At 35.8% G+C, this 27,852-nt stretch overlaps 3 protein-coding genes across 5 annotated transcripts in view; 2 read left to right on the top strand and 1 right to left on the bottom strand.

Annotated features, from left to right (window-relative positions):
- Positions 1–6,593, bottom strand: part of LOC306850857 (tetratricopeptide repeat protein 7B) — a 37,924-nt gene extending 31,331 nt beyond the window's left edge. For both annotated transcript variants that reach the window (XM_079386791.1, XM_079386790.1), the window contains exons 1-3: positions 6,401–6,593; positions 4,781–4,935; positions 3,228–3,396 (exon numbers count right to left, since the gene is read on the bottom strand). In XM_079386791.1, the coding sequence (XP_079242917.1) occupies positions 3,228–3,396; positions 4,781–4,935; positions 6,401–6,521 (445 nt within the window). In that variant the 5' untranslated portion in view covers positions 6,522–6,593. The remainder of the gene's footprint in view (positions 1–3,227; positions 3,397–4,780; positions 4,936–6,400) is intronic.
- A 674-nt stretch (positions 6,594–7,267) lies between these two features.
- mrpl57 (mitochondrial ribosomal protein L57) lies at positions 7,268–8,388 on the top strand. The gene is made up of 2 exons (XM_079386644.1): positions 7,268–7,314; positions 8,022–8,388. Exon 2 carries the CDS (start codon positions 8,054–8,056, stop codon positions 8,363–8,365), a length of 312 nt encoding a protein of 103 aa, XP_079242770.1. The 5' UTR covers positions 7,268–7,314; positions 8,022–8,053; the 3' UTR covers positions 8,366–8,388.
- A 659-nt stretch (positions 8,389–9,047) lies between these two features.
- On the top strand, positions 9,048–27,250 carry fam149b1 (family with sequence similarity 149 member B1). 2 transcript variants are annotated; one of them, XM_079385518.1, is made up of 16 exons: positions 9,048–9,489; positions 9,872–9,991; positions 10,162–10,309; positions 10,450–10,592; positions 12,714–12,827; positions 12,914–13,072; positions 13,176–13,354; positions 17,657–17,799; positions 18,728–18,796; positions 19,223–19,338; positions 20,139–20,363; positions 20,453–20,576; positions 21,251–21,376; positions 21,483–21,564; positions 21,656–21,793; positions 25,258–27,250. In XM_079385518.1, exons 1-16 carry the CDS (start codon positions 9,443–9,445, stop codon positions 25,323–25,325), a joined length of 2,001 nt encoding a protein of 666 aa, XP_079241644.1. In that variant the 5' UTR covers positions 9,048–9,442; the 3' UTR covers positions 25,326–27,250. The 2 variants fall into 2 exon arrangements, with proteins under 2 accessions (XP_079241644.1, XP_079241645.1); XM_079385519.1 differs by lacking the exon at positions 18,728–18,796.
- The last annotated feature ends 602 nt before the right edge of the window (positions 27,251–27,852 follow it).

The raw sequence follows: 27,852 nt of genomic DNA on the forward strand, positions 1-27,852 counted from the left end.
GCCGTATCTCCTTGCCTCATCTGGGTCAGCTGAGAGCCAAGTAATGCAGTAAAGATACAAGCACGGTTCCTTAGAGATGTCACACAATCTGTGGCCAATTTCGGTCTACCGGCTTCAGCGTCCTAAGTCACATCTTAAATCCCTCATAGCATGAGGAAAACAGGCCAGACTCAGCACTCAGGTGGCTGGTAAACATGATGAGAGTTGTTTGTTTGGCTGCCGTTAGTATTGGGTTCTCCATGCAGATAAAGTTTTCATGACAGAATGGCAATGTGACAGGAAACAGAAACTGTAGCCCTCCTAACTACTTTTCAAACTGCTTCAATAATAGATAACGGCTTATAAGCAGATATCACAGGATGAAGAAAAAAGTCTGTTACCGATTCACAAAATGATTCCGAAATGAAAACAGAGACAAATAATCCATCACAAGCAAGAAGGTAATGACGAGGCCCTGATTAAAAGTGCCCAGTGAAGTCTTAGTAAAACAGGAGGAGAACGAGAGTTGGACTGATTGGCATAAAATATTAGTGAACAGTTTTAAGTCACCTACACTATTGTTTAAAGCTATGGGGTCAGTAAGACTTCTACTTCAGCAAAGATGCATTAAATTGATAGCAAAGACTTTAACATAGTTACAAAATAAATTGTCAAATCATGTAAAGTGTATCCTGTAAAAATTATGGTTTCCACAAAAATATTAAGCAGCTCATCCATTGGTAGTAATAAGAAATATTTCTTCAGCACTAAATCAACAAAGGGAAGAAATGTACAAGCAAGGTTTTTAAAGTAATTTCAAATCAGATACTGTCAGTTGGTGGCGGGACTACCTGCAATAAGTTGTTTAGTGATAAATTGACTAGTTTGTCAGAAAAATAAGAGTTCAGACCATTATTTTATATCATCTGGTGCTTCTACAGCAGTGGTTCTCAACCAGGGGAGCCTCAGCAAACTTCCAAGGAGCCACATGATGCCTTAAAATAACTTAAAATAAGACAAAACGGGCATTAGAATAATCTAAAACAACTAACAATCAAGATGTTTTCATCTATTAATTTAACCCCCTCAACAACTATTTTTTCTTGTGAAAAACCAGGGTTCCCATTGTCTTGAAAAACCTGGATATGTGAGGCAGCCTAATTTTAGTGTGATTTATGGTCCAGAAAAAGTCATGTGAATTAATAAAACCTTAAATGCCACAGGCATTTTACAATGAATATATATGTTACTAGTTATGGAAGGCTTTAAAATATTTTATAATGTAGAAATGAGGAGTAAAAAAAAAAATAAAAATAAAAAAATAAAAAAAAACTTCAGGAAACCTTACAGAAAAGTGGCCAAAGATTAAAATAAGTTTTGAAACTATAAACATTGTTACGGACAATGGGGAGCCTTGGACTTAAAACAGTTGAGATCCACGGTCATATGGGCACAGAAATGACACACTATAGCTTTAAGGAAATGTTCTATTCTGTGACAAAGGGATTTTCTCAGGTCTTATTGTTCCACACCAATGGCCAAAGAGAAAAACGGGGAATTGGAGAGAGGGAGAGAGTGTGAATATGCTATAAATCCCTTTACCTTATATAGACCTGCTACACTGGAGGCCTAAACTTAATCTAGAAGGTCTGAAAAACGCACATTCACTTCTGTTTGGATACAGATAACATATTCATCAGAAATCTGTTCCTCTCGACTGCTGCGCTCCTCTAAACACAGACATGTCCCTCGACTTACAGGTTTAAAAGCCCGTTATACTAGCCAGATCTAAGACAAGCCCCATTACCGTGACCGGGCTCTTTAATGACCTGCATAACGGCTGCAGTAAATCTGACGCCTCGGGACAGGCAGTGACAAGCAGCTAGAGGCAGCAAGAGGGAGATTTTTATAATTTAGGACGAGGGTTTGATATACACAGGAGACGAGCCAGGAAGCGCCAGTGAGATGACACACACGTGTGTTTGTGTATGGTAGCTGGAGCGTGATGGATGATTGGGGCCGAGGGAGGAAGCTGCCCCCCTGTAAAAGCAGTTGTCAGTCACAGAGATGCTATGAGGCGATTGGATGAGACAGGCTCTGTGCCACCCTGCAGTTTTTCCCCAGAGCCCTACAGTACCGCCGATCTGTCAGAACTATGATCAAAGACCTCATGCTGTGGTCCTGGCAAACACATTCACTGTGCTCGGAATTAAAAGTGTGTGTGTGTTCAGTCCAGAGGATTTAGTTGCAAACACTTTTCTCTGCAGAGCATCACATACAGCATTAAAGCAATGCTGCCACCCAAAGGACAAAATATGAACTGCAGGGATCCGTGAGGCATCTCTGCAATGTTCTGACCAAGGTGAGCATAAAAAAATTAAACTATAAAAATCAATAAAAATATTTTTTTATAAATTAAAAATAAAATAAAAATAGCCTCTTTTTTGCATTTTAAATTAAACAATATATTTTGTAATTATATAACTGTTAATATAATTAAATATAAACCCCCCCCATAGATATTTGTGGTTGGTAAGATTTTTTAAATGTTTTTAAAATGTACAGTTTATGATCAAACAGTATATGATCAAACACACACACACACACACTGACACAAATAAATAAATAAATGATACTGTATTTTTTTTCAATTAATTCTATTTTAATATTTCTAAATGTAATTTATTCCTGTTATGACAAAGCTGAATTTTCAGCAGCCATTATTCCAGTCTTCAGTATCACATGGTCCTTTAGAAATTATTCTATAATCATTCAATATGTTGATTTAGCAATCAAGAATCACTTGTTATTAGTAGTATTCTAGAAAACTGTTACGAGACATTGTTAATATTATTGGAAACATTGATACAATTTTTTCATTTGATGAAAGGAAATTCATTTTTTCAATGGAAAGTTGTCAAAAACTATAAATATAAACTAATAATATTTTTACTGTCACTTCTCATCAATTGAGCGCGTCATTGCTAAGTAAGACTATTGACAGTAATGTAATATATAGAATTTATACTGTCTCATTAGTGAAATCTCACAGCTTAAAAATAACTTCACATTGCTGTATAATATATTGAACATTAAATATCCTACTGCTGATATTTTGTTGCTTTGCGCAGCATTTTGCTTTCAGTTACAACACAAATTTGTATTTGATTGCAGAAACATGATGTTTTGATTCTAGTTAGGCAAAACTTCTAAGCTCTAACTTCTAGGCTACTACACTGATTATTTACCTTTGGTGGCGTAGGCCTCAGCAATCATGGACAGTCTGTACACTGGAGCCCCTACCAGCTGCATCTCATCCAGATTCACACGACTGTACTGATTCAGTGCTTCCCTGTAATCACCCTCCACATAACAGAGCTTAGCCATGATCAGACTGGCCTCCTGTATGTATTCAGGCTGGGAGAGAAAGACAAGACACACACCAACACACTATAGTATACTATAGCAAATCAAATATAGCACCATTTCAGACACAAAACTAGAATTATTTAAATACATCACTAAAATACAGATAAACACCAACGACACTGGAAAGGCTCCAACCATGATTGGTTTAAAGTCAATTTTAGATTTACCTAGCACTGAAAACTTTTTATTCCACTACTGATCTAGTTGTCGTTGTTTCGCCAAAACTTGTTATTGCTAATATTGTTGGATATGATAAATTGCTTTTGTTTTGTTTTTTTTTCATTTAAAAATCTTTAAGTAAACGTCTGATAAATTATTACATTTAAATCTTATTATCCCAGACTTAGGGGATACTTTTCATTTTCACAGAATCTGTTTTTGCATTCTTTTGCACTGCTTTTCCATTGTTGTAAACATGCAGTAGATGGATGTGTTTGACAGTTGTGCTTACGGTCACGTCTTTTGCAGTGTCTTGTGCATGACACAGTGTTCTTAAAATACGTTCAACATATATAAAAAAAGCATCTCTACACCTTGCATTTTTCTCCATTCCACTGACATGCATCTTGTACAAAAATGCACAATGTGTAAATCACCCCTTAGAATTCCTTTACATTAACCATTAATAATTTACTAAGCATTTTTAAATATAAAGTATATATTTTCTTTAATTTTGACGATGGATCAGATTAGTATCAAACATTTTAATATCATTAAAATACTACTATAATTTTTTTTGTATATTTATTATGTACATATAAATACACACACATGCACGTATAAGATAATTGTTATGTTTACATATTAAACATATTTATATATAATATAAATAATATTAATATAAATACATGTCAATATTTTCTAAATACATACTGTGTATGTGTATTTATATATACATAATAAATGTACACAGTACACACACATATATTATTATGTAAACAAAAATGTTTATTTTGGATGCGATTAATCGTTTGACAGCATCAGTTTTTACTAGTTATTATTTTATTATACTTTATTTATCATACTATTTTATTAGTTGGTATATTATTATTTGTTACTTTTAGCTTTATTAGTTTTGTTGTGTCAGTTTTATTTGGTTATATATATATGTGTGTGTGTGTGTGTGTGTGCAGTATATAAAGTTTTTATTCATTTTATTTCAGTTATTTTAGTACATAATGTTAAACTAAATAAAAATGAGAAATGTTGCTTTGGCAACTAGCTTAAATATATATTTTATATTTGATTTTATTTCAGTTGAACATTTATTTTATTTCCAGAAATATTTTTTAAATGGTTTTAGTTTTCATTTTAGTTCACTGTACCACTGATGCAGCAAACAGGAGTGATGATCCTGATAGTTTAGGCTTACCTTTAAGTTTCCCCGATCAAGTGCAGCCGTCAAGTGTTTCCGTACCTCCTGGAGGCGTGACCGGGGCCCGCGGGGACTGGCTCCCTGCTTGATAGGGTTTTCCTTGAGGTACTGCTGGAGTTTGGCCTCGCCCAGCAGAAGCTCCCCGAGATCATCTACAAGAGAAGCAGAGGTTGAACTGGGCACCTGAAATCACTCAAATAAGTGCACACATAGACGGAAAGCAAATCATACACTAGGATAATTTCATCATAATGAAAGTCAGCTCATGCACACACATTCCTAAATGTACCACTGCAAACGATAGTAAAATTTTTATTGCTGAGTGAACTATTCCTTTCATCTTTCTTTTCTGACTGCAAAAGTAATTGTGGAGAGTCGCCACCTGCATATCTGAACAGTAAAGTCAACACACAGGCACATTTGCAGTGCAAGAGAGAAGTGCTGATTGTGAACACATTCTTACAGGTCTTAACACACGCACAGCTTTGAGAACAACCACGTGTGGTTTAATCTGCTGCCTTACATGCACATCTTAAATCTTTCATCATCTCGTACAAGGTGAAATAATAATGCTTATTAATATGTAGCTTTTAATGAACAGGGCAAAATGCAAAGATGGAAACAGGCAATATAATCCACAACTGTGTTCATTATAGACATTAAACCAACCTTTAGGACAGGCTTTTGTAATTCATAAACTTTACCCAGTTTTTTTACCAAATACATCATCTTTCAGATGTTCACGAATGATATTGATGTAAAATATTATTTTTGTGAAATTATTTTATTTAAAATATTTTTTACAATTCTGAAAATAAAAATAATAATGACTATATATCATTTATTAATTAATAATTATAATAGCATTAATTAATATTATTATTAACAGACTTAAATATAACTGTTATTATTGTATATAAATTTTTTTTATTATTATTTTTGATTATAAACCATTGTTTAATTACATTTTTACTTATAACCACTGCAAATAAACATATTTCGTTGTAAATTTTACATTCACAAATGCCAAAAGTCCTTTTTCAATTATTTTGAAATCTGTCATTAATAAAGCATTCAAAACCTTTTATAAATGTCCTCTAACTTTAACTGATATCTAGTAATATTTGTGTACAGTTCTTTTCTGCTCTTATAAATCTTTTATTATACATTTTCTTTTATTTGTTACTTTGTAGTTTTCTTTATCTGTGTGATTTAATTGGAACATTTTTAAGTTTAAATATGCACCATTCAAGTGTATCTAATGCAAAAGAAAATCCTATATTTTGACATTGACAAGAAGTCAAATAAGGACTCTCAATAAATTACTAAATTTAATACAAATATGAATTATAGAAACTATGAATATGAATGGACACAACTGTATGGACAATCAGGAAGTGCACTGGACAGACGAGCAGAGTAACACCAAAAAGGCATTAATATCACATTTTAGACACCCTGAAAAGAAAACATTCTCACGATGATTTGTAAATGTGTAACTTAGTTAAACGTCCAGGAATGAATGTGATACGGATTTTGCCACCAGGCCTGAGACTCACAAACACTGTCCGAGCTAACGCGTTAGCCATGAGTACAGAAGACAGAAACCACACACACCGTTTGAGATGAGTTTCGCAGACAGCTGCCGCACGAGTTCTGGTATCTTGTCCCATTGTCCCTCTGATCGACAGCGCTCTATTTCAGTTTCTAATCGCGACCCGGACTTTCTGGCTGTCATCTTTCTTCCTCCTCCTGAGTCCTGACCAAAACACGACCGGAGCCGCAGCACAGAAACATCAAAGACCTGGAGAGGAGCATAAAACCAAGGACCGGATTACGCTTCCGGGCCATCGTACTGAACTCTCATTGGACAGATTCCTGTCACGTGACTATTATTTTTCTCAACATGAATTTTTTTTTAACTTAATTTACCAATAAGCCAATTTAAAAAAAATCAACTTAAATCAATAATTAGTTTCCCTACTTAGTAATACGTTGCATAACGTTTCCGTTGTCATTTTTGCCCCCCCTCCCCCCCAAAAAAACACTGGCAAGTTTATTTTTAACACGCTTCATTAAACCATTCAACTTCTTAAAATAACTAACATTATCATTGTTTGCTGGAATTATACAGTTGTCCAGTTGAACAGACCCGCAATAAATCTAAGCAGCCTACATAAAAAAAAACAAGAAAACATAGGCTGGCTAAATAAATTAATCAAATCAGGACTGGATGGGGAAATCAGACAATCAGGGACTGAGTTCAGTGCTCCTCTGCAGTTTTTCTTTATCCTGTAATAAAATAATTAACTCAAATCAGTATTCCATGTCTTTTATTTATTTGGTAACAAGTCGCGTAATAAGCAGAATAATGGTAATCCTGACTGAATGAAGTTGCCCTTCCAGATTTGTGTAGTTCATCAGTCAGCAGAGCCTCCAGTGCTGTAGGTGGCGCTGCAGTAATCGCACTTCTGACATTTAGCAGCAGTGTGTCTGCGGCATGCTGGCCGGGGATTTGGACAGAAGATTTTGTAAGTTATTAAATGTCTTAATCATTATTGTTGTAAGAAAGTGACTGATTTTCATCACCATGCTTTTAAATTTCGCTGTTGTACGAGCGGTATTGTTTATTACTCGCTTACAGCCTGCATGCAAGTATATGTGATGCAGGAGACATTAAAATGTGTTAAAAAGCGTATTTTAAGTGTTTAGATATTAAGATGGACATATAGCTTTATATGATATTATTTGGCTTTGCTTGTTTCCATTTAAAATGTTGATTTGATTTCAGTGCCATTTCAAATCAAGGACAAATGGTTTGCTTAGACTTTAGAGAGTTCAGAAATAAATTATATATATATATATATATATATATATATATATATATATATATATATACAGATACTAAAACACTTTTTAGTAGATTAAAGACATGTATTGTTTACCAGTTTAAATACGTGATAATAATCAAGTTAGATCATATCTACTGTTTCTTATGAACTCAAACTCTAAATTCAAGGCTGAATAGCCCCAAACAATGTACATTTACTGTACAGATTTGTATTGTTTACATACGCATGTAATTTTTAATGAAGTTTAAAACTATTTTTTTGTTTGATTTGTATTAATCAAGAATTATTTTGTTATCAATCATTTATTGTTTTCTCGTAATTTGTATTATTTTGCTTTGTGCTTTCTGATGTGACATTTGTAGCTGAACTGCTCTGATTTATTTCAGATTCACTTTTGTAACCCGTCACTGGCTGCAGGATGTTCTTGACTTTGGTGCTTTTGCGGAAGGGAATCCCGGGAAAGCAGTGGATCGGGAAGTACCGTCGACCGCGGCTAGTCACCTGGCAGATGAAACGCAATATGATTAAACGCCTGGAACAGGAAGCAGAGAATGAATACTGGATCAGCCGGCCATTCATGACGCAGGAACAGGAGCAAGGCCATGCAGCACAGAGGCGGGAGTGGATGTGGCAACAAATCAAAGCTACTCGACAAGCCAAGTTTCCTGAACACAAATACATTGCAGACCAACTAAACCACCTGAAAATCACCAAGACCTGGCCCAGCTAACCAGAACACCAAAGACTGATGGATCTCAGTTTGGAGAGAGGAAAATTATGAAAAACTAAGACTCTTTTTGTTTGATTTGATATTTTCTGCATTGTGCATCTGTATGTGATATGTGCTGTTTTTAAACTTCTGATCATCACTTCTGACTCTTCTTTTTTGATTAATAATGTAGTCTTAACTGTAAATTCTATTTTAATATTGTAAATTAAATTCCAAGTCAATTCCAAACACATTTGTCTGTCAAAAGTAACAACACCCCAAAAAAACAAAATCTGGGTGAATAAACTGGTCACTCTTTCGATTAGATATTTTCAGTAAATCAGATTTCCTATATAATTCATTCATAAATAAGATGTTTTTTTCTCTCATGAACATGCCATAGATTACAACATTAATTTGTATTAATAAATATTACTAAACATAACCATATTACTAAAGAATGGATGAGTTGTACTGGCAAATTTTATGATACTTTTATTATGCTATTGCTTTTGTTTTGAAGTGTAAACCATATAATTCATTTAATTATTATAATTATATATATATATATACTGACCTGTTAAGCACAAATAATTACTCCCATATGTACTCCTATAATTACTCAAAATAATATGATAATATAATATAACACTCTCATGCACTAGAGTATGCATCACGTTCAAAACTTCACTTCCCACAAATCAGTGCGCGCGAGCACCTTGGTCTCCATGACAGTCTTGTTATTGTTGTTCAGTAGATAATCATGGATGGATGAAGAATACAACTGCTTTTCTCGCCATTAAACCTTTCCTAATAAATCAGTCGACGAAATGGTGGAATAATCGGATTTTCGTTTTATGTTCGCGGACGCTTTACTCTCCTCCACACAAGGTTCGATAGATCAGGTTCGGCCCAGCTTCTGTGCTGGATATTACACCTTTTTCCTCACAGCTCAGCTGTGATCCAGTCTGTGTGGGTCCGACTGTTTCTGAAGCATGAGAGAGCAGCGGTGGTGCAGCGGCCCGGTCCGGACACAGGAGGCTCGGAGTCGGATCACAGGCTTGATGGAGGAGATGCGCCTGTAACCGCTTCAGGAGGATGATTTCCCGATACAGCCGCCGGCCTGTATCTCACAGCCTAGAGATGTGCGTATAAATCACACAGACACGATCTCAAGCTGCCTGCTTAGACGGCATTTTTGGTATCTTTGTTTCATAGGTAGGCAGCTCACTAGGTTACTATGGAATGGTGAAAAGATCGATAGATAGGTTATCAATCCAGTTATTTGCTAGATAGATAAATAATCAAATAGAAAGATATTTCTATTGATCCATAGATAGATAGTCAGGTTATCAATCCAGTTATTTGGTAGATAAATAAATACTCATATAGAAAGATCTTTCTATCTGATAGATAGATGGATAGATAGATAGATAGATAGAAAAAAACTTGGATGGATAGAAGGACAGATCTATTGATTGATTGATCGATCATTATCTCTCTTTCTCTCCCTGCTGGTTTTGGTAGTCGTGGTTTGTCCCGCAGCTGTCTGGACCAGCATCCTCTCCCAGAGGAGGCAGATGATGATTCTGTGCATCCTTCCAGACTCCTGCACGATCTACAGGAGGACATGTCCTCATACAGCAGGTGAGTGACAGGTACAATGTGTGGCTGTACAGGTATGTATTAAAGGGACAGGGGTATGTATTAAAGGGACAGGCTTTCATCGCTGAGTATATCATGTAAATTGTCGCATAATATTCACTCTTTCCAATCTGACGTTTGAATAATCACACTCACACTCTCTCTCTTTCTAGGTCTGAGGAGTCCTCTGCATCATCCGTCAGATCAGGATGTCAGACACTCACCACAGATGACACAGCTCAGTCTTGGTCTGGTATCCATAGTTACACAGGAACTGGCATCTCTACAGAAGGCAGCTCTGTCTTCTCGTGGGGCTATGATGTGAGCGATGACTTGAATTCTAAGGGGCCGTTCACACAAGAAGCGTTTTTGTTATTAACTTTACACAGCGTGTTCAAAATGGGCTGGTGACAAGTTCAAATTCCTGTTTTTCCCTCTTTCTTTCTCTCTTTTCCCTGTAGGAATTTGATAAAGCTGCCTCCAGGCAGGTCCAGCAGATGTTTGAAGAGATTGAAGAACTGTTGTATGAGAGGAAGTGTGAAGCACAGCTCAAAGGGCTGCAGGAAGAGTGTCAAGAGTGGGCTTCGCGATTCCCTCATCTACGGTACGCACTCGCACACACTCATATCTGTAAACATCAGTGACGCCTTCGTAGTCTCTGGTTAAGGCTGCAAAATTAATCTTGTTTTAACCATGATCATGATTTCTGCATCTTTCAGTTAATTGTATATAATCATCTGCAATATTTGCCTGCTAATTATTTATCCTGAGAACATATTTTCATTTGACATTTCCAATCTCCATTGGAATACTGAAAGTGCTATACAGTCCTTCATGGTGCTGTTTGTTCTAAATCTTCAAGGAAACCTTCACAGTGACACACTGCAATAAATCCAAACTTGAATCTCAGGTTTATTTTTGGAGAATGGTTGCCGGAAAAAGCACTTTGTGCAACAATACAAAGTCTTTTGTTGTTTTAATAGAAAAATGTTAACATAATTTGGAATGTTTGGAATTTGTATTAGAGATTAGCTTCTTGAGCTTGTACAAGATAACATTTTTATTGAATGAGAAATTATTTTAGGTAATATCTTATTGTATATGATAAATAAAAAAAAATAGATGAGGTGAAAAAAGCCTTGTGGATAAGCTAAGATTTTCTTGATTTGTGCTTAAGGTAAAATTCAACAATTCTGATGAAATGTAAAAAGAAATTTCTCAAGTGACGACAGTCATAATTTACTAATCGAATTGATATTAAAGCCCTGCATTTAAAAAAAATATATATTCTGACTTGCATAAAAAGGCTTAATATTACCTGTCGTTTGAAGGTGCTGAGTTCAAAAATAGCAATCAAATTTTTTTGATAAATGTTTTTCACAGGATAAAGGCCCGTTCACACCAAGCACGATAACTATAAAGATAACAATAAAGATATAGTTCTAAAAATCGTTCTCAATATTAGAGAATAGCAGTCCACACCACAACTATAACAATAAAGGCACACAGAAATGATATTGTTGGAATCACTTTCAGAACGATTTTTTTCCAGCTGATGAACGATACAAACATTGACAGCCAATCAAAATCCATCCTGCTGTAATGAGCTCGAGAATTTAAAATGGCAGACGCACGTGCGCATAGATATACAAACAATATCGTCCGCTAATATCGTTATCTTTCTAGTTACCTTTATAGTTATCGTTCTTGGTGTGAACGGGGCTTAAGAATTAAGAATTTTAACTACTCATTAAAATGATATATGTATCAGTTTAGTAAACGTATTAAATAACAAAAACATTCAAATGTCAAAAGTTTCATGAAACTTACAGTCTGCAAATGAGTGGAAAAATTTGTTCAAATATTCCATTAAATGTCAAAGAGCTTTACATAAACAGCTTTTTTTTCTGTACATTTAAATACAAAATCTTTAGTATGGATGTAGTAAAACACCCACAGATGTCACAGAAAACAGCAAAAATCATGTTTGCATTTTCTTCTGTCAATGGCTATTATTCTAACCTTGAAATCAGGATCAGGCATGAAATAATCTCTTCACAATCATTCATGCATGCGAAAATTAGCTGTGAATTGAACAAATAGTTCTAACCCGGCTACGAGGAAGATAGGGATCTTGTCTTTACGGCAGTTTTTCAGGTGGTTAAGACATAGAACAAGTCTTCTTCAACTTACAAATGAAAGTGAAAGTGACGTGACATACGGCCAAGTATGGTGACCCATACTTAGAATTCGTGCTCTGCATTTAACCCATCCAACGTGCACACACACAGCAGTGAACACACACACACCGTGAACACACATCCGGAGCATTGGGCAGCCATTTATGCTGCGGCGCCCGGGGAGCAGTTGGGGGTTCGGTGCCTTGCTCAAGGGCACCTCAGTCGTGTATTGAGGGTGGAGACATTCACTCCCCCCACCTACAATCCCTGCCGGCCCGAGACTCGAACCCGCAACCTTTGGATTACGAGTCCGACTCTCTAACCATTAGGCCATGACTTCCCCATGGCTGTTGAAAGAAAAAATGCTTTTGCGTGCTAGAGCAAAACAGGCTCTATTTCTAGAATTGGCACCCAAAAGCAGTATAGGATTTCATTCAGCAAAAACGAAGTAGAAGTAGTAAAATAATTGTGATTATATGTTTAACTTTTATCATGCAGCCCAGTCTCTGGATGTTAAACCTGTTTGGGGCATTTGTGTGTGACAGGATCCTCGGAACACAGCTGGTGTGTCCTACAGATGAAGGATTCCAGTGGTACGCCACACCAGCTCATGTGCCTGTCCCCTCCAGTGGCGGCCAGAGCAATGAGAAAACTAATGAGTGAGTCATCTGGGGGTTGTGGATGTGTGCTTTGTATGAAATCATTAGTGTTCTATAAAGCCTCTGTGTATGTGTGTCTGTGGCAGGTTGTGTGTGCAGGGTAGGAGGGCAGTTTTGTGTCGGCCCACTTTGGAGGTGACCCATCCTCATGCCATACCCAGTAGTAACAATGGAGACGAGTTGCCCAGGGTGATCGAGGCCGAGGGGCTGATAGAAGAGTATCTTGCCTTTGATTGCAGGGACCTGTGAGTTTGTTTGTGTGTGACAAATAGGAGTTTGTTACAAAACATAATTTGTCTGATATTTTTCTGAGATTTTTGTAGATGAATAATAAGTGTGTTTATCTAGGGACGAGGAATGGGAACGTGAGTATGTGAACAGACGGCGGAGACGCTGGCTGCCCCCTGTCTCGCCTTATCGCTGTCGTCGGGAGGCTGTGCTTGATCTGCTGTTTGATGACGTGTGGCGTGAGCTCATTGGCTGGATGGAAGAGCTTGTACATAGGCATTGGGAGGGTTTTGTGTCAGGTAGATGAATTTTCAAATACTTATAATGTGATGATTATTTTGGTTTATGTTTCGAAAAATGGGAACTGGAATACTGGGACTACCGTTCAAAAGTTTGCGATCTGTAAAATTTTTTAAATGTTAAAATGTCTCTTATTCTCACCAAGGCTGCATTTAAAGACAGTAGAAATGGTAATATTGTGAAATTTTTCCTATTTGAATATATTTTAAAAGGTAATTTATTCCTGTGATGGCAAAGCTGAATTTTCAGTAGCCATTAATCACGTATTTAGCATCACATGATCCCTCAGAAATCATTCTAATATGCTGATTTAATATTATTATCAATGTTGAAAATAGTTGCTGCTTAAGATTTCAGTAACACTTTATTTTGAGGTGTCCTTGTTACACCTTACATACGTACATTACTTACGTACTTACTATTCTAATTACAATAAATTATGCATAATTACATGCAAATACCCCTAAGCCAAACCCTAATCCTTACCCTAACCATATAGTAAGTATATGTATAATGTAGTTAATTATTATTACTCAGCACTTAAATATGTAATTACACTGTAACAAGGACTCCTTAAAATAAAGTATAGCTGAGATTCCTTGTGGATATTGTAAAATTGTTTTGTGTATTTTATTAGGATTCTTTGATGAATAGAATGTTCAAAAGAACAGCATCTATTTGAGTTTTTTTGTAATACTGTAAAAGTCATCATTATGATTTTTGATCAATTTAATGCATCAATGTTTTTTTTTTTTAATATACTGACCCAAAACTTTTGAATGGTAGTATATGTTTAGCAACGTTGAAATAATATGAACGTAGATTTTAATCTTGTTATGGCAGTGTGGTTAATGCTTTACATAATTCTTATATCATCAAAATATGAACAAATTCTGATTTATATTCTTGTGCATGAAATAATATATAGAGGATAGTGCACCTCAAGGAGTTTATTTAGTGAAAACGATCAACAGACTGTACATTGTAGGGATGCACCGATAGCACTTTTTCCAGAACTAGGCCGATACCGAAACTTTTATTTTAGGTACTTGCCGATACCGAGTACCGATACTTGTATTTTCATTGTATTTGTAATTTAAAAAAATATTGGGTACCGAAACCAAAAGAAAATGTATAATATTAGTTGTCTTAGTTCATTTAGCAAATAGATATTTCCTTCAGTTATTGTCACACTAAATTATGGCCATTAAAATGGATTCTACAAGTTTTTGTGACTTTTACTGTTCATTTTTTGGCTCTATAGTACATCATCTTTAATTTAACAGCATTAGAGCTGCTCCATTGCAGCGGCTCAGTACTGTAATCACAAGACGTTTTGCTGTAATAATCCAGGGAACCACTCATTATATATAAATCTTATAAATAAAAACTGTGATGAACCTATTTTCAGAAGTTGCGTTTTTTATTCTGAAAAATGCTGATTTATCCCTTGCTGCGAAAGGGATATTTGCTCTCTACAAGATTGCACAACTGTGCCATTGTGCACTCAATCCACTCACAGCGTGCTTTGCTTATCAGCTCATGCACATCAGCTATACAGGCATGAATATTGAACGTTTAACATTATATTAAATGCATATATACCTCGTAGACATCCTTAATATATAATAACTCCATTCTGTTGTTCTGTTTTCAGTGTTTCTTTGTCTGGATACAGCACTGTTCACTTCACACATTGTGAGGTGTCTGCGTTTAATATCAGGGCTCGGTACATCCCTAATACATTGTACTAAAAATGTTCCTTCTAATTAGACAGCTCTCCAAATCATTTAAAGGGATAGCTCACCCAAAAATGAAAATTCTGTCATTAATTACTCACCCTCATGTCGTTCCAAACCCATAAGACCTCCGTTCATCTTCGGAACACAAATTAAGATATTTTTTTGATGAATTCTGAGAGCTCTCTGACCCTCCCATAGACAGCAAGGATAATATCACAATTAAGATGATCGTTAAAGTAATCCATGCGACATCAGTGCTTCAACCATAAGCTACGAGAATACTTTTTGTGATGTCACATGGATTATTTTAATGATCTCCTTGCTACGTTTCTAGACCTTGATCGTGTTAGGATCCTTGCTGTCTATGGGAGGGTCAGAGAGCTCTCGGTATGCATCAAAAATATCTTAATCTGTGTTCCAAAGATGAACTAAGGTCTTACAGATTTGGAACGACATGAGGGTAGGGGTGAGCGATATATATATATATATATAGTCTGCAATGATATCGTGTTGTTTTAACAATGTGCAATTTTACAATATCGAGTATTTTGCAAAAACAAAACAAAACACATACGGAGTGCATGCACACTTTAGCCTATGTGGTGATGAAGTGGGTTAAACATTTAGATTGTAAATTTAATCTAAATTTAATAAACATTGTGCATTTAGAGTGTGTTCTTTCACTGCATGATTCAGTCTATTAAAATGCATTAAGAATGATAAAAAATTAATAAAATTTCAAATAAAATTTAAGATATGGGGGCAGAAAATTTATATATTTAAGTTTCATATAGTTAAAATCACACGAAGAGTGCCATTTTTTTCTTCAAAAACGAGCATGATTACAAATGTGATATACAACAGTTCAATAAGCAATAAGTTAATATTAAGATACTTACGCTTTAGACACCATATTGCCTGTTTTTGCTCCATTTCGCAGACAAAAAATAATTCAAAACGGATACAGCACTGTTTTGCATCTCAGCAACATGACAGTGCTTTGTTCCTGAATGAATCAACCGTTAAATGATTCGGTTCAGTCGCAATGACTCACTTATTACCAGTGACTTTCTGCCACCTACTCGTGGTTTTAATTTCACATTTAAAGTCTATTTTCATTTTTAAAATAATTTTAAATATCAGTATTCAATGTTTTATGTTTAAAATGTCAAAAAATTATTTCACCCAGTTTTTGGGTGAACTGTCCCTTTAAGAAATGAAATACTGATTTGAGGTGAATTTATATTATGTGAGAGGAGACGGCAGTGATAAGAGATAGGGCTGTGTATTGGCAAGAATCTGGCGATACGATACGTATCACGATGCAGGGGTTGTGATACGATATATTGCGATACATTGCGATGCATTGCATAAAAATATATTGGGATATTTCTTATTTTAGGAATAGGATATATATTTTTTAGGAAAGCTGTCATTAAGAACGCACCACCATATGCAAACCTTAGCAAAAAATAAATAAATAAAAATAGTTTAACCAGAATACACTGCAGAACACACTGGGATCTGCATTTGCAATAATCAGTCCCTATAACATTCAACATTATTGAACCACTTTTTGTGCAGCACGAGTAAAGGGGGAAATATTCAAGTGCTTGCATGATTCTTTAGTTAAATGTATGTATAAAATGTATTTTATAAAAAGATAAAAACATATATTTATAGACTCTACATTAAAGTTTCACAGTTTAAATTTACAATTGTGCCATGCAATGTCATAACATTTGATCTGAACAAAAAATGACATCTGCTTAATATCAATGAAAAATGAAGTGCTTGCAGGATTCCTAAAAAAAAAAAAAACAATTGTATAACAATCAAATAAATACAGATGTTAAACATTCTCAGAACTTTTTAACTTGGATTTCACAGGTTTTTCAGTTTGTATTTATGTTCCGCGTGGAATCGCCGAGACCGCGACGCGAGCACCGCCCCAGCTGCACAAAACGCCCCCGAATTACGAGAGAAAGCTGCAGCTGCGTGGCGACTCTACCGCCCGCCGCACCCCGCGCAAAGGCTCTTCAACACGGGACGCGGCAAGCGGCAGAACCGATGTTGCGCTCGCGCCGCGGTCCCGGGGCGGACATTGCCACAAAAGCCCAAATGGTGCCACACTTCAGCTTTGTACATCGAAACGAGAACTGGAACAATTCTTTCATCCTCCATTACTGGCAGCGAACTATATTAACGCTAACATTAGTGGCGTGCCCTGATGCTAGTATTTCCTGTCACTGTTTAAGTTCAGAGATGAAGATAGCGGTCGGGATATGAACTCAAAACGAAACAACTGCCATGAATCTTGTATGATTTTTTTTTTAATATCGATATTCCGTTTTGGAGAATCGATACAGTATCGCCAAACAAAATATCGCGATACTCGCGTGTATCGATATTTTCTTACACCCCTAATAAGATAAATAGTTTAGGGGTAATTATACAAAGGTATTTTTGAAATCAGCGTGTTGCGTTTGGCCGAATCAAGGATTTCAGAGAGTCATGTCATGGTGAAGAATAATCTCTCTGAACATCTCTGTCCATCAGATGATGAGAAGAATACCGTGGCCCTCAGCCCTGCCCGCCCTGATAGCCAGAATCCTTTTCTGCTGCTGTCCAACATCTCAACAGCGCTTCCTCCACTGTCACAGACCAGAACACAACAGCTCACGGCCAGCTTGCAGGCTCAGGTTAGTCAACCTCTTGTAGAACAGAAGCGTTCCTACTTTTCCTTCTGTGACAGATGGATGCAACATTGATTTCATCTGAAATCCCATCTCACTGATTTCAGATATCTGTAGCCCTCCAATCCCCTGCCATCTGCTTGATGATATCCTCCAAAATATTTAATTGACAGGATTCCCACGATCTTGGAAAAGTCAATAATCTTGACGTGTCTGTAGTGAATGGGTCACTGACATGAAAGGATTGACGGAAATTGCAGTACTGCATCCACAACTGTTTGACTTTTTATGCAATGCATGCAATATTAATTGTGATAACTTGGAACTTTTGTACTTTTAAAAATTAATTTGCCATGCTACAGTACAATTTAAAATTAAGTCATAAAGGCGAAAAAATGAATAGAATTATTAAATAACCAAAAGAAACTGCACCACATAAAGTCCCTTATGTATTAATAAAATTAAAAATAAATAAGTAAACAAAACATGGACATGTTTAGCATCAAATACTCTCCCAAAAATGTATCTTTTGCTCTAAAATATTTAATTAGCTAGAAATTGCATAATAGGTATAAAATTATTATGGAAAACACTTTTCACAGAAATTGTGAACAACTGGAAAAGTCAAAGAAATGAATTTGTCTGAAGCTGTGGGAATTCTGTATATATGCTTAGTCATAGTGGAGAGATCTTCACTGCTTTGTGTCCATACTCAAAAATACACACAAATGCTGTATTTCACAGCTGTCAGCATTTGTCTTTCCAGCTTTCTTCCCAGGCTTTTGATTCATTAACTTTTTACCTCCTTTTTTCTGTTTTCCTCTGTGTCTCTGTTTCTGCCTTTCTGTCCAATCATCCATCTGTCATCTGTATTCTTCCTTTCTCTTTCTATACCTCTCTATTTCTATCCCTTCCCTTCATTTTCTTTCCAAAGAGCTCAAAGTCATGGGGTTTAAAGCACAAGTCAAGACGGAAATCCAAAAAGCAGAGAAAGTCATCGACAGTATGTAACTCTACCCTGATAACAACACTTAAATAGAGAGAGCGAGCATCTGTGGAGCAGTTTCTCTCTCTTTCTCCTTAACTTCAACACTCATCTTTTTTTTATCACACAACTCACTGGCCACTTTTTTAACATCCTTTTAAACTGCCTGACTATATTTTAAGCTTGCTTTCATTTTTAATCTTGTGGAGGTGTTTATAATGCTTGTTCCCACTCTTAGTTTTGTTTCTGTTCTGTTTGTTTAGTTTTTTTCCAGTGTCTTTTTGTCTGTTTTACACGTCATCGCATGCTGTACAGATGATGGATGTCAGTGATTTTTTTAATCACTGCGATATACAGACTTGTGCATTATATGGCAATAAAATGAAAACATGAATTTGCTTAACTTTTTCTCTTTCCTGCTTCTCTCTGTCTCTGTTCACACAGACCGGTCGAGTACCTGTAGGCACAACGGTTGCTCATCACAATCTCAATGACCTCATCATGATACATGGCATTCCACTGCAGCAAAGGAACGTGGGAACACTGGACCGAGTAGCTCAGTATGAACACTGCAGAAGAAATAAACACAACCTTCACAAATTTTACTGTGTATATTTAGCACTGTAGTTTAGTATTCTGATTTTGCAGAAATTGGTCCAAACTAGAGGTCAGCTGATATAGTATTTTCCCTGTACAGTCAACAAGGTATGGGAGAAAAAACCCTCTAGTGCCGCCCATAAGACAAAACAAGCAAACATACAATATCCAGGATATATTCCAAAAGCTGGATATTCCAAGCTGTTATATGTTTCTTTTTAAACCTTTTTAAAAATAAATCGATTGACCTAAAAAATTCTAAAAAAATTCTAAAAATCCTAACAATATACAATTTTTTTGTAAATAAATACACTGTTCACTATTCTTAATTTTTAAGGTTTTTGAAAAAAGTCTCTTATACTCACCAAGACTGCATTTATTTGATCAAAAATACAGTAAAACAGTAATAATGTGAAATAATAATATTATTTTCTATTTTAATGTATTTTTATAGTAAGTTAAAAAATAGAAAATGTATTTTTTATCTGATTTATTACAAGAATCAGCTTATATTTGCTTGTGTATCAGACTACAGTGGTATCATTTGTTTTTGCATGCAACCAGCAAAGACAACACAATTGAAAAACTTATCTATTTATTGTCTTTGTGTTGTTCTGCAGTACTTCGTTTTTTATTCATACCACAGACTCTGGAAGAACATCAGTTCTTTTTACATGCTGCCATAGATTAGCGGTGCAAGAAACCTTTTTTAAATGAATCACACGATCTTTCAATAATCCTATCTATATGTTTCTGACCATAGGGACTCCGAGGAGAAAGTGTCTCATCGTCCCGGCTCTAGTGTCATTCCTACCAGTAAACCACGGCCCCGTCGTGCACTGGAACAAAGCACCTCCTCTTTGACCCGCCCCCCTCAGTCAGCACGGCGACGGAACCCGCCCCCTCGCACGCTAATGCCATTGACGTCCAGTGTAACACAGCCTATCACAACTGGCTCCATGGAAGAGGTGGTTAGAGGCACAAGATTGTAAGAGCACCATTCATTTCAATTCCTGTACTTCTTTGTTTTCTGAAGAGCGATTCTCTTGCAATAGCGTGTGTCCGTGTGTGTTTTAGGACGACTGCCAGTGATCGTTTGGCCTCACCTCCAATGCCTCTCAGTAGAAACACACTCCTCCCTCCCATTGGCACAGGAGACGCAGACCACGCATACTCCGGACAGCACTCACGGCATATGCAGGTGCTTTTAACACACACAACCAGATATTATTAAGTTTAGTAGTTTCACAAGATGGGTCATCTATATTTTTAGTTGTTTCTGGAAGGGAAAAATTGTAAAATGTGTATATCTGCTATAAATCATTTTGTTTAGAAGTACATACACTTCTGTTCAAATGTTTGGGGTCAGTAAGATTTTCTTTATTGTTTTTGAAAGAAGTCTCTTATCAATAATTCATTTATTTGATGAAAAATACAGTAAAAACAGTCATTTTGTGAAATATTATTACATTTTAAATGAACTATTTTCTGTTTGAATATATTTTAAATGTAATTTATTCCTTGTTGTGGCAAAAGCTACATTTTCAGCTTTTTCTCCATTCTCCAGTCTTAAGTGTCACATGATCATTCAGAAAACATTGTAATACATTACGCTGATTTAGTGCTTAAGAAAAATTTCTTAATATCATCAATGTTCAAATCAGCTGTGCTGCTTTTATTTTTTATATTTATGTATTAATATAATATATTTAACATATTGTATGAGAAATGAGAATATGCATAAATGTAATTTTAAAATAAATGTAAGTTTATTATTTTATGTCAGTTAATGTTTATTTTATTTCAAATAACATCTGTTTTTTATGGTTTTAGTGTTAGTTACCTATGATAACTCTGGTAAACACGTGTTTGTAGAAGCAGAGAGGCTCCTCGAGTCGTGCGCACAGTGCAGTGACCGACGAGGGTGTCAGTCTGCAGCCCAGAGACAAACTGCACCTGCTGGACGTGTTTTCCAGACCCAACACCACACACACCTTTAGGGTGAATCTTTCCCGCACATGTGTATACATCACATAAACTTCATCCTGATTCTCTTCATGTGTTTTTATTTATGTGTGTATTGATCATGGCAAAACGATCTTTGCAGTCAGACACCCCTTATCGCCGTTCATTCACTGGAATAGACAACATCGGCCAGGGACGACCTGGCAGAGCGTCTGTTGGTATAGGTGGGTGCATACAAACACACATCGGACTTGTAGATGAACACTATAATTCTATAAATTGTCCCATTGACTGTGTTTGGGTGTGTAAGTGCAGATTCTCTGGGAATTGGTGTGACTGGAATCAGTTTGGGCACCAGCAGCTCCTCCTTCATAGACTCATTTTCCCATCATCCCCTTGGCCACTTCCCCATCGAGCATGAGGAGGAGCCAGATGCAAAAGCTCCGCCCCCAGGTCAGTGAGAATTAGCTTTAATGAGCTTTTTTGCTTGCTTTTTAAAATAAAGGTAAAAAATAATTCATGTACAGAAAAACATAATAATATTTTTGTTATTAGAAACTATGGTAGATTTGTATTTCTTGAAGGAAACACTAGTACTTGCAAGGCAGGTTTCTGACAGTTAAATCGAATCAATTACAATTAAATATGCAAATACACTGCTGTTCAAATGTTTGGGGTCGGTATGATTTTTTTTTAATGTTTCTAAAATAAGTCTCTTATACTCCCCAAGGCTGCATTTATTTAATAGAAAATACAGTAAAAAAAAAAAAAACATCAATATTGTGAAATATTATTACGATTTAAAATAATTATTTTTTGTTACAATATATTTCAAAATGTAATTTATTCCTGTGATGGAAAAGCAATTTTCAACAATTGTGCTGCTTAATATTTTTATGGAAACTGTGGTTTTCCTGACTCTTTGATGAATAGAAATTATTTATTTGAAATAATAGCATTTTGTACAATGTTAAAGTGTTTACTGCGCCTTTGCTTAATAAAAGTATTCATACCGACCCCAATAAAAGCATATTGACCCTAAACTTTTGAACGATAATGTAAATGCAAGAAAGCAGCCAAATAACAATGCAGCATGCTAATTCTGTCAATTAGATTAATTATGAATATTTATAAAAACAAATTAGCACAACAGATCTTAAAACTAAGTTTGTTTGAGCAGAATTAATTGTAGAGATCGACCGATATATCGATTTACCGATAATCGGATATCGGTTTTGTAATATCGGATTCCCCGATAAACACCGCCATCTTGTGGACGTTTTGAGAATTGCGCGCAGGAACGCAATTGCAGCACATCTGAGGGGAGTCCCCTGCCGTCCGGGGACTCGAACCCGCAACCTTTCGATTACGAGTCCGACTCTCTAACCATTAGGCCACGACTTCCCACGACTTCCTGATATATAGTTTATGCAACTTGGCTCTAAGAAATATGATAAATAAGATACTCTGTCAAGCCCTGTCCCTATAAAGATATAACTTTGCCTGAAATAACACAGCCATGAATCAGCGCATGTTGGAAATAAAAGCGCTGAATGCAATTCTCTCTCTGTTGTCTATATGCTCATCATTAGTCTCGTGAAGCCGCTTTCATATTGCAGTTCACTCAGCGGTTGATGCTCAAGAAATGCTCAGCACGGCCACTGCATGTAACTTTTAACAAGATTCACTTTTTTGAAGCACCCTAAATTGTATTAACACTTACTATATAACCATTATTTTGTTTATAAACATCTAAATTAATACAACTCTATGGAAATAGAGCCTATAGTTCTGTGTAAATGCATAGATAAACCACGCTGTCAGCAGCATAATTTAGAGCATGCCAGTTGAGAAATGCAATAAAATACAATGCTTGTTATATTCCAATATTCCAGAGAATATTATTCCGTGAATTAACATTATCCAGTGAATTATTCTTCACTCTTTAGCCTATTAAACATCTTATAAACCTACTAAAACTGTAGTTGATATGACTCCTGTCCTTTATTTATTTTCTCCATTTGAAAACATTAGACATTCTACGTTTATTTAGCTTACTGCTAATATTAGTGTTGCTGCTAAAGCTTTTTATAAATAAAATGTTTTTTATTGTTATAATACGAAGATTAAATTTAACATGACAGGGCTCTAGACTGCGACCAAAATGGCAATTTTTTGCGATTTAAAATTTGACGTGGTCGCATTTGTACGAGTGCCTAGTCTACGCTTCTCCAAAGCGTCTGCTTCATGCATCGCGCGCTGCCAGCCGCAGCACATTATAGCAGGAGTCAGATTTCACTGATCACGTGAAGAGAGGTGCTTTCAACGCGAGCGCTTCAGTACAGCCTGGTTTATACGCGTCAGCACGAGCGCGAAGGTGCGCGTCGTGGACAGAGCGCAACGGAGGATTTTGTTTTCAAACTAAAGTAAAAGACCGCTTCTTAAACCAGAGAAGGTGAACATGCTGGTGTTCTTTTAGGAAAAAGCATGCAAGTCCTGTCAGCAACAGCCAGTTTAGTTTTACTTTTCTTTTCGTTTTCGTTTTGAGAAGCTTGTTATCTTTGCTGTTTACCTCATGTTATGCTATGGAGGCTTTCCGTAATTTAAAAAAATATATATTAATATTTATTTGATTTCTCAGAGTTTGCTAAACATTCTGTAATATACTCGGTATATAAGACAGCATGTGATGTGTCCTGCCATGCCTGGTCTTATTCGTTTTTGTTGATAAATGTTATGTAAGCTAGTTTGTCATTGTCAACATACTGTTTTATTGTTGTTGTGCTTTTTAATTAAGAATAACAATGAATCCATCTTTTGTTTTAGTCTTAAAAAGTGAAAGGTGTATAGATATAAGCAAAACAGACAATTACCTTTTCTTCTAAAATGTGACACCAAGATCGCAAATTTGAAAGTGAAAGCGCACGAAAAAAAGGAATTCCTGTTCACAAAATATAAATCACAAATAATTCCGATGAAAAAGAACGAGTTGAATGTTGAACACTTTCGTTACCATATAACTATAAACTATGATAAACGTTCATTAGCATGCATTGATTAATCAAATGTTGTAGCAAAAACAAAACAAAAAAAACAAAACAAATTGCAACCAAATTATGTGCTCGTGCGACCAACTGAGAAAGTTAGTCGCAAAAGTGAGATCAGTGGGAAGAATGAGTCTAGAGCCCTGCATGAAAGACTGCTAATTCTCAAAACATTTTTTGTTAAGATGACTGAAACGAGGAAAAACCAAAGTGAAGTATTGGCTTACTTCACGCAGTCATTTATTTACTTTATAACAGTAAATAAATATCGGTTCTGCATATCGGTTATCGGGCACATAAACATCGAAAAAAAAAAAAAAAAAATCAATATCGGTCGATCACTAATTAATTGCATAAAAATGTGGAAAAGAAAAATATAACAGGAATATCAGAAGCCTTGCAAGCACTGTAATAAGATTTATATGCTTGGGCTCCTCAAATATGGCCCTTAGTACTTTATATTTATGAATATTACATAATTTTTTACTTTAAGAATAATGATGAAAGAGTGAAATCTAGAAAGGAAGTCATTTATTATTCTGATTTATTATTTAACGTCTATGATTAATCATTAAGTGCCATGCTGTAAAAGTGTTAAAAGTCTAAACTTTTTCTTAAGATGGAACTTCCTAAACCTTACACAGATCTCACAGGAAATATTCCCTACAGACTTGCAGTACATTTGTACTACAAATACCCTGAGTTTGCATTTAGAAACTCATCTTGAATATATAAGATCCTGACATGACTTGATTTAGCAAAAAATGTAAATAATTTTGGTGAGAAAGCAACCACTAAGAATACAAAAGTACCTTTAAAAGCATAAACATAGTGTTCACAATTTTGTCTCTCTGTCTCTATCACTACACCTAGTGTCTGTTCCAGCACGTTCCCACAACAGAGGCGGTTCGACGGCACGCAGTAGCAGACCAGGGCTTTAACACAAACACACAATCTCCATCACCTTCTTGAACCAAACTCACCTCAGCACTGACGCAACTTTTCTTCAGTACTGACGGACGCTTTATACATCTGCTGGACTTTTGTATGACACGCCGTTTGGGCGTGGACTTTATTTATGACCGCTGTTGTTATTATTAGTAGTATTGTTATTCATGTTGTTGTTTGAAATTTTCTAAAACCCTATTTTTGTATATTGGACTATTCAGCTTCATACGGCTGCCAAATACAGGAAACTGTCTTATCTGTAGATGTACTGTACATGCTGTACTGTATGGAGTAACTACTTTTGGTTTTCCCTAAAGACGGCTCTATGAAGCCTCCATGGAGTTTCTATGCAGGTTCATTCAAGCAGGGTATTTTAAATTGCCTGGATGTGGCCTCACCGGAGTTGTTCAGGACCCTATTGGATCGTGGAACCTGCTATAGAAGATTATACTATCTATATCCTAGATGGATGTTCCATTGTGATGCAATTACAAAAATTTCATCCATGATCATGGATAATAGGTGTGTAAGAATACTTTTTATTAAGATTATGAAGAGTCCAAAGGATTGTAACCCTTTGTATCATGATTCCGTGATCATGTGATGTTCAGTAACATCATAACATTCAAACTGACTTCAAGGTCTTAATCAGTGTAGAACCACCTCAACCCTGTTTTCAGAGGGAAACACTAATACGCTGAAATTCTGGAAGTACACCTGCAATACGAGAGCGGGCCGGTACGTTAGTACAGCCTACATAATGACAGATGAAAAGGGGATTTAAAGTTTCAAGTTTCTTTTTTTAAAACCATTTATTATTTCGAAAATAAGCCTTTGTGATTGAGCCTTAGTCCCGTGAGACATACAGAACTTGGCAAGCGATGGTGTTTATTAATTATTATTACATGTATAAATAGAAACGCACACAAAGACTGCAGAGTTCAGGGTTTGTTCAAATAAGCGTACTGTAAAAATCATCTCTCTTTTTTGTCGGTTTAAAGTGGATTTTACAGAAACATTATAGGGAAATCTTTCATTTAGACTTTTAAATGGCCATTTGGTTCTTTTGGTGCCAGGAAATCCTTAAATATTTAACACTGACTGGTAAAGCACATTTTGACGTACAATTTTACTGGCAGATATTGAATGTGGCTCTTACAGGTTTGTAATGTTTATGTGGCAGCTTCACTGTAACAGCATTTATTGAAATCGTACCGACTCTAACTGAACATTTGCATTTCTCCGATTTGATTAATGTGTTGATCTCGGTGAGTGAGTATTGCTTTTAATCGACTTTTTTTCTATCTGGAGAGTAACTAAGCTCAAAGCATGTATTATGAGTGTACAGGCCATCGTAATGTTTGATGATCAGAGAGATGGATTCCTCTACAGCCATACGGAAGGGATGTCACGGGAAGACATCTCTTCATACCCCAGCCTAACGCCTCCGCCTCTAAGACAGATCCAGCTATTCTTCACTCAGCTTGGCAAGGACAATCTAGCATTGCAGAAGTTGTAGCCATATTGATTTCTAGAGTTTCTTTGTCATTCGACAGCGATTTCTAGAGTTCCAGCAGACATTCTGCTGTCTGACCACAGAGTTTTATTGCTGCTGATTTGAATGGACAGATTTCAAGAGCCATGTCACCTGGATCAACAGACCACGCTGGTCTTTTAAATACGGATGCAGATCTTTTGCAAGTGGATGTGTTTGTTGTGTGGAAATAATGGTTTATCTGCTCTAAGTCTGGTGGAGATGACAGTGCTGGATGGGAGTGTGTGTGACTGTGTGTGTGTGTGTGTGTGTGTGGAGGTGACCGCTCTTGGCAGGTGTAGCACTGTATCTAAGATTCCCCCTAAATGTTTACCTCTGTAACATAAATGAGAATGGCAATTGAAAAATAAAGGTAATTATTTGAATAATATGGTGTTTTTCTTTTGGTCTTTAACTACTGTGCATTAATATGGTTGTATCTCAGTAACTATACAGCTCTGAGTCAGCTTCAGTTGTTTTGTATGTTGGTTTCAAATACTTAGTTCAAAACTGATTGAAATTAGAAAAACATTAGTGATTCTATTCTTATCATAGTTTACATATTTTTGCTATAGCTGTTGGATAAACAAGAGAACTTTAAAACCACAGTTGCCTAAATTATAAATTTAAACAATTCATAAATTACACAAAAACAAATTAGACAAGGTTTTGATGATTATTCTGATCATTTTTGGTTTGATAGCTTATATTTTTGCTAATCAACAGCAAGTTAACAGTGAATTTTTAAGGACAGTAAACCCATTGCATACACCTATTATTAATAAATAAGACTTGTTTCAGTCGACTTATAGGGACAATTTACCATAAAAAAAAAAAAAAAAAAAAATCTAAAATCTGTCAAAATCTCTTTTACACCATCCTCATCAAACCTGAAAGACGTATTTTTCTCGTTTGTAGAATGCAAAGAATTTTGAATTAACTAGCCACTGTTCAGAATATGTTAGATCATAATGACTAAACAAATA

This window comes from Barbus barbus (assembly GCF_936440315.1).
Source record: "Barbus barbus genome assembly, chromosome: 30".
NCBI classification, from domain to species: Eukaryota; Metazoa; Chordata; class Actinopteri; order Cypriniformes; family Cyprinidae; genus Barbus; species Barbus barbus.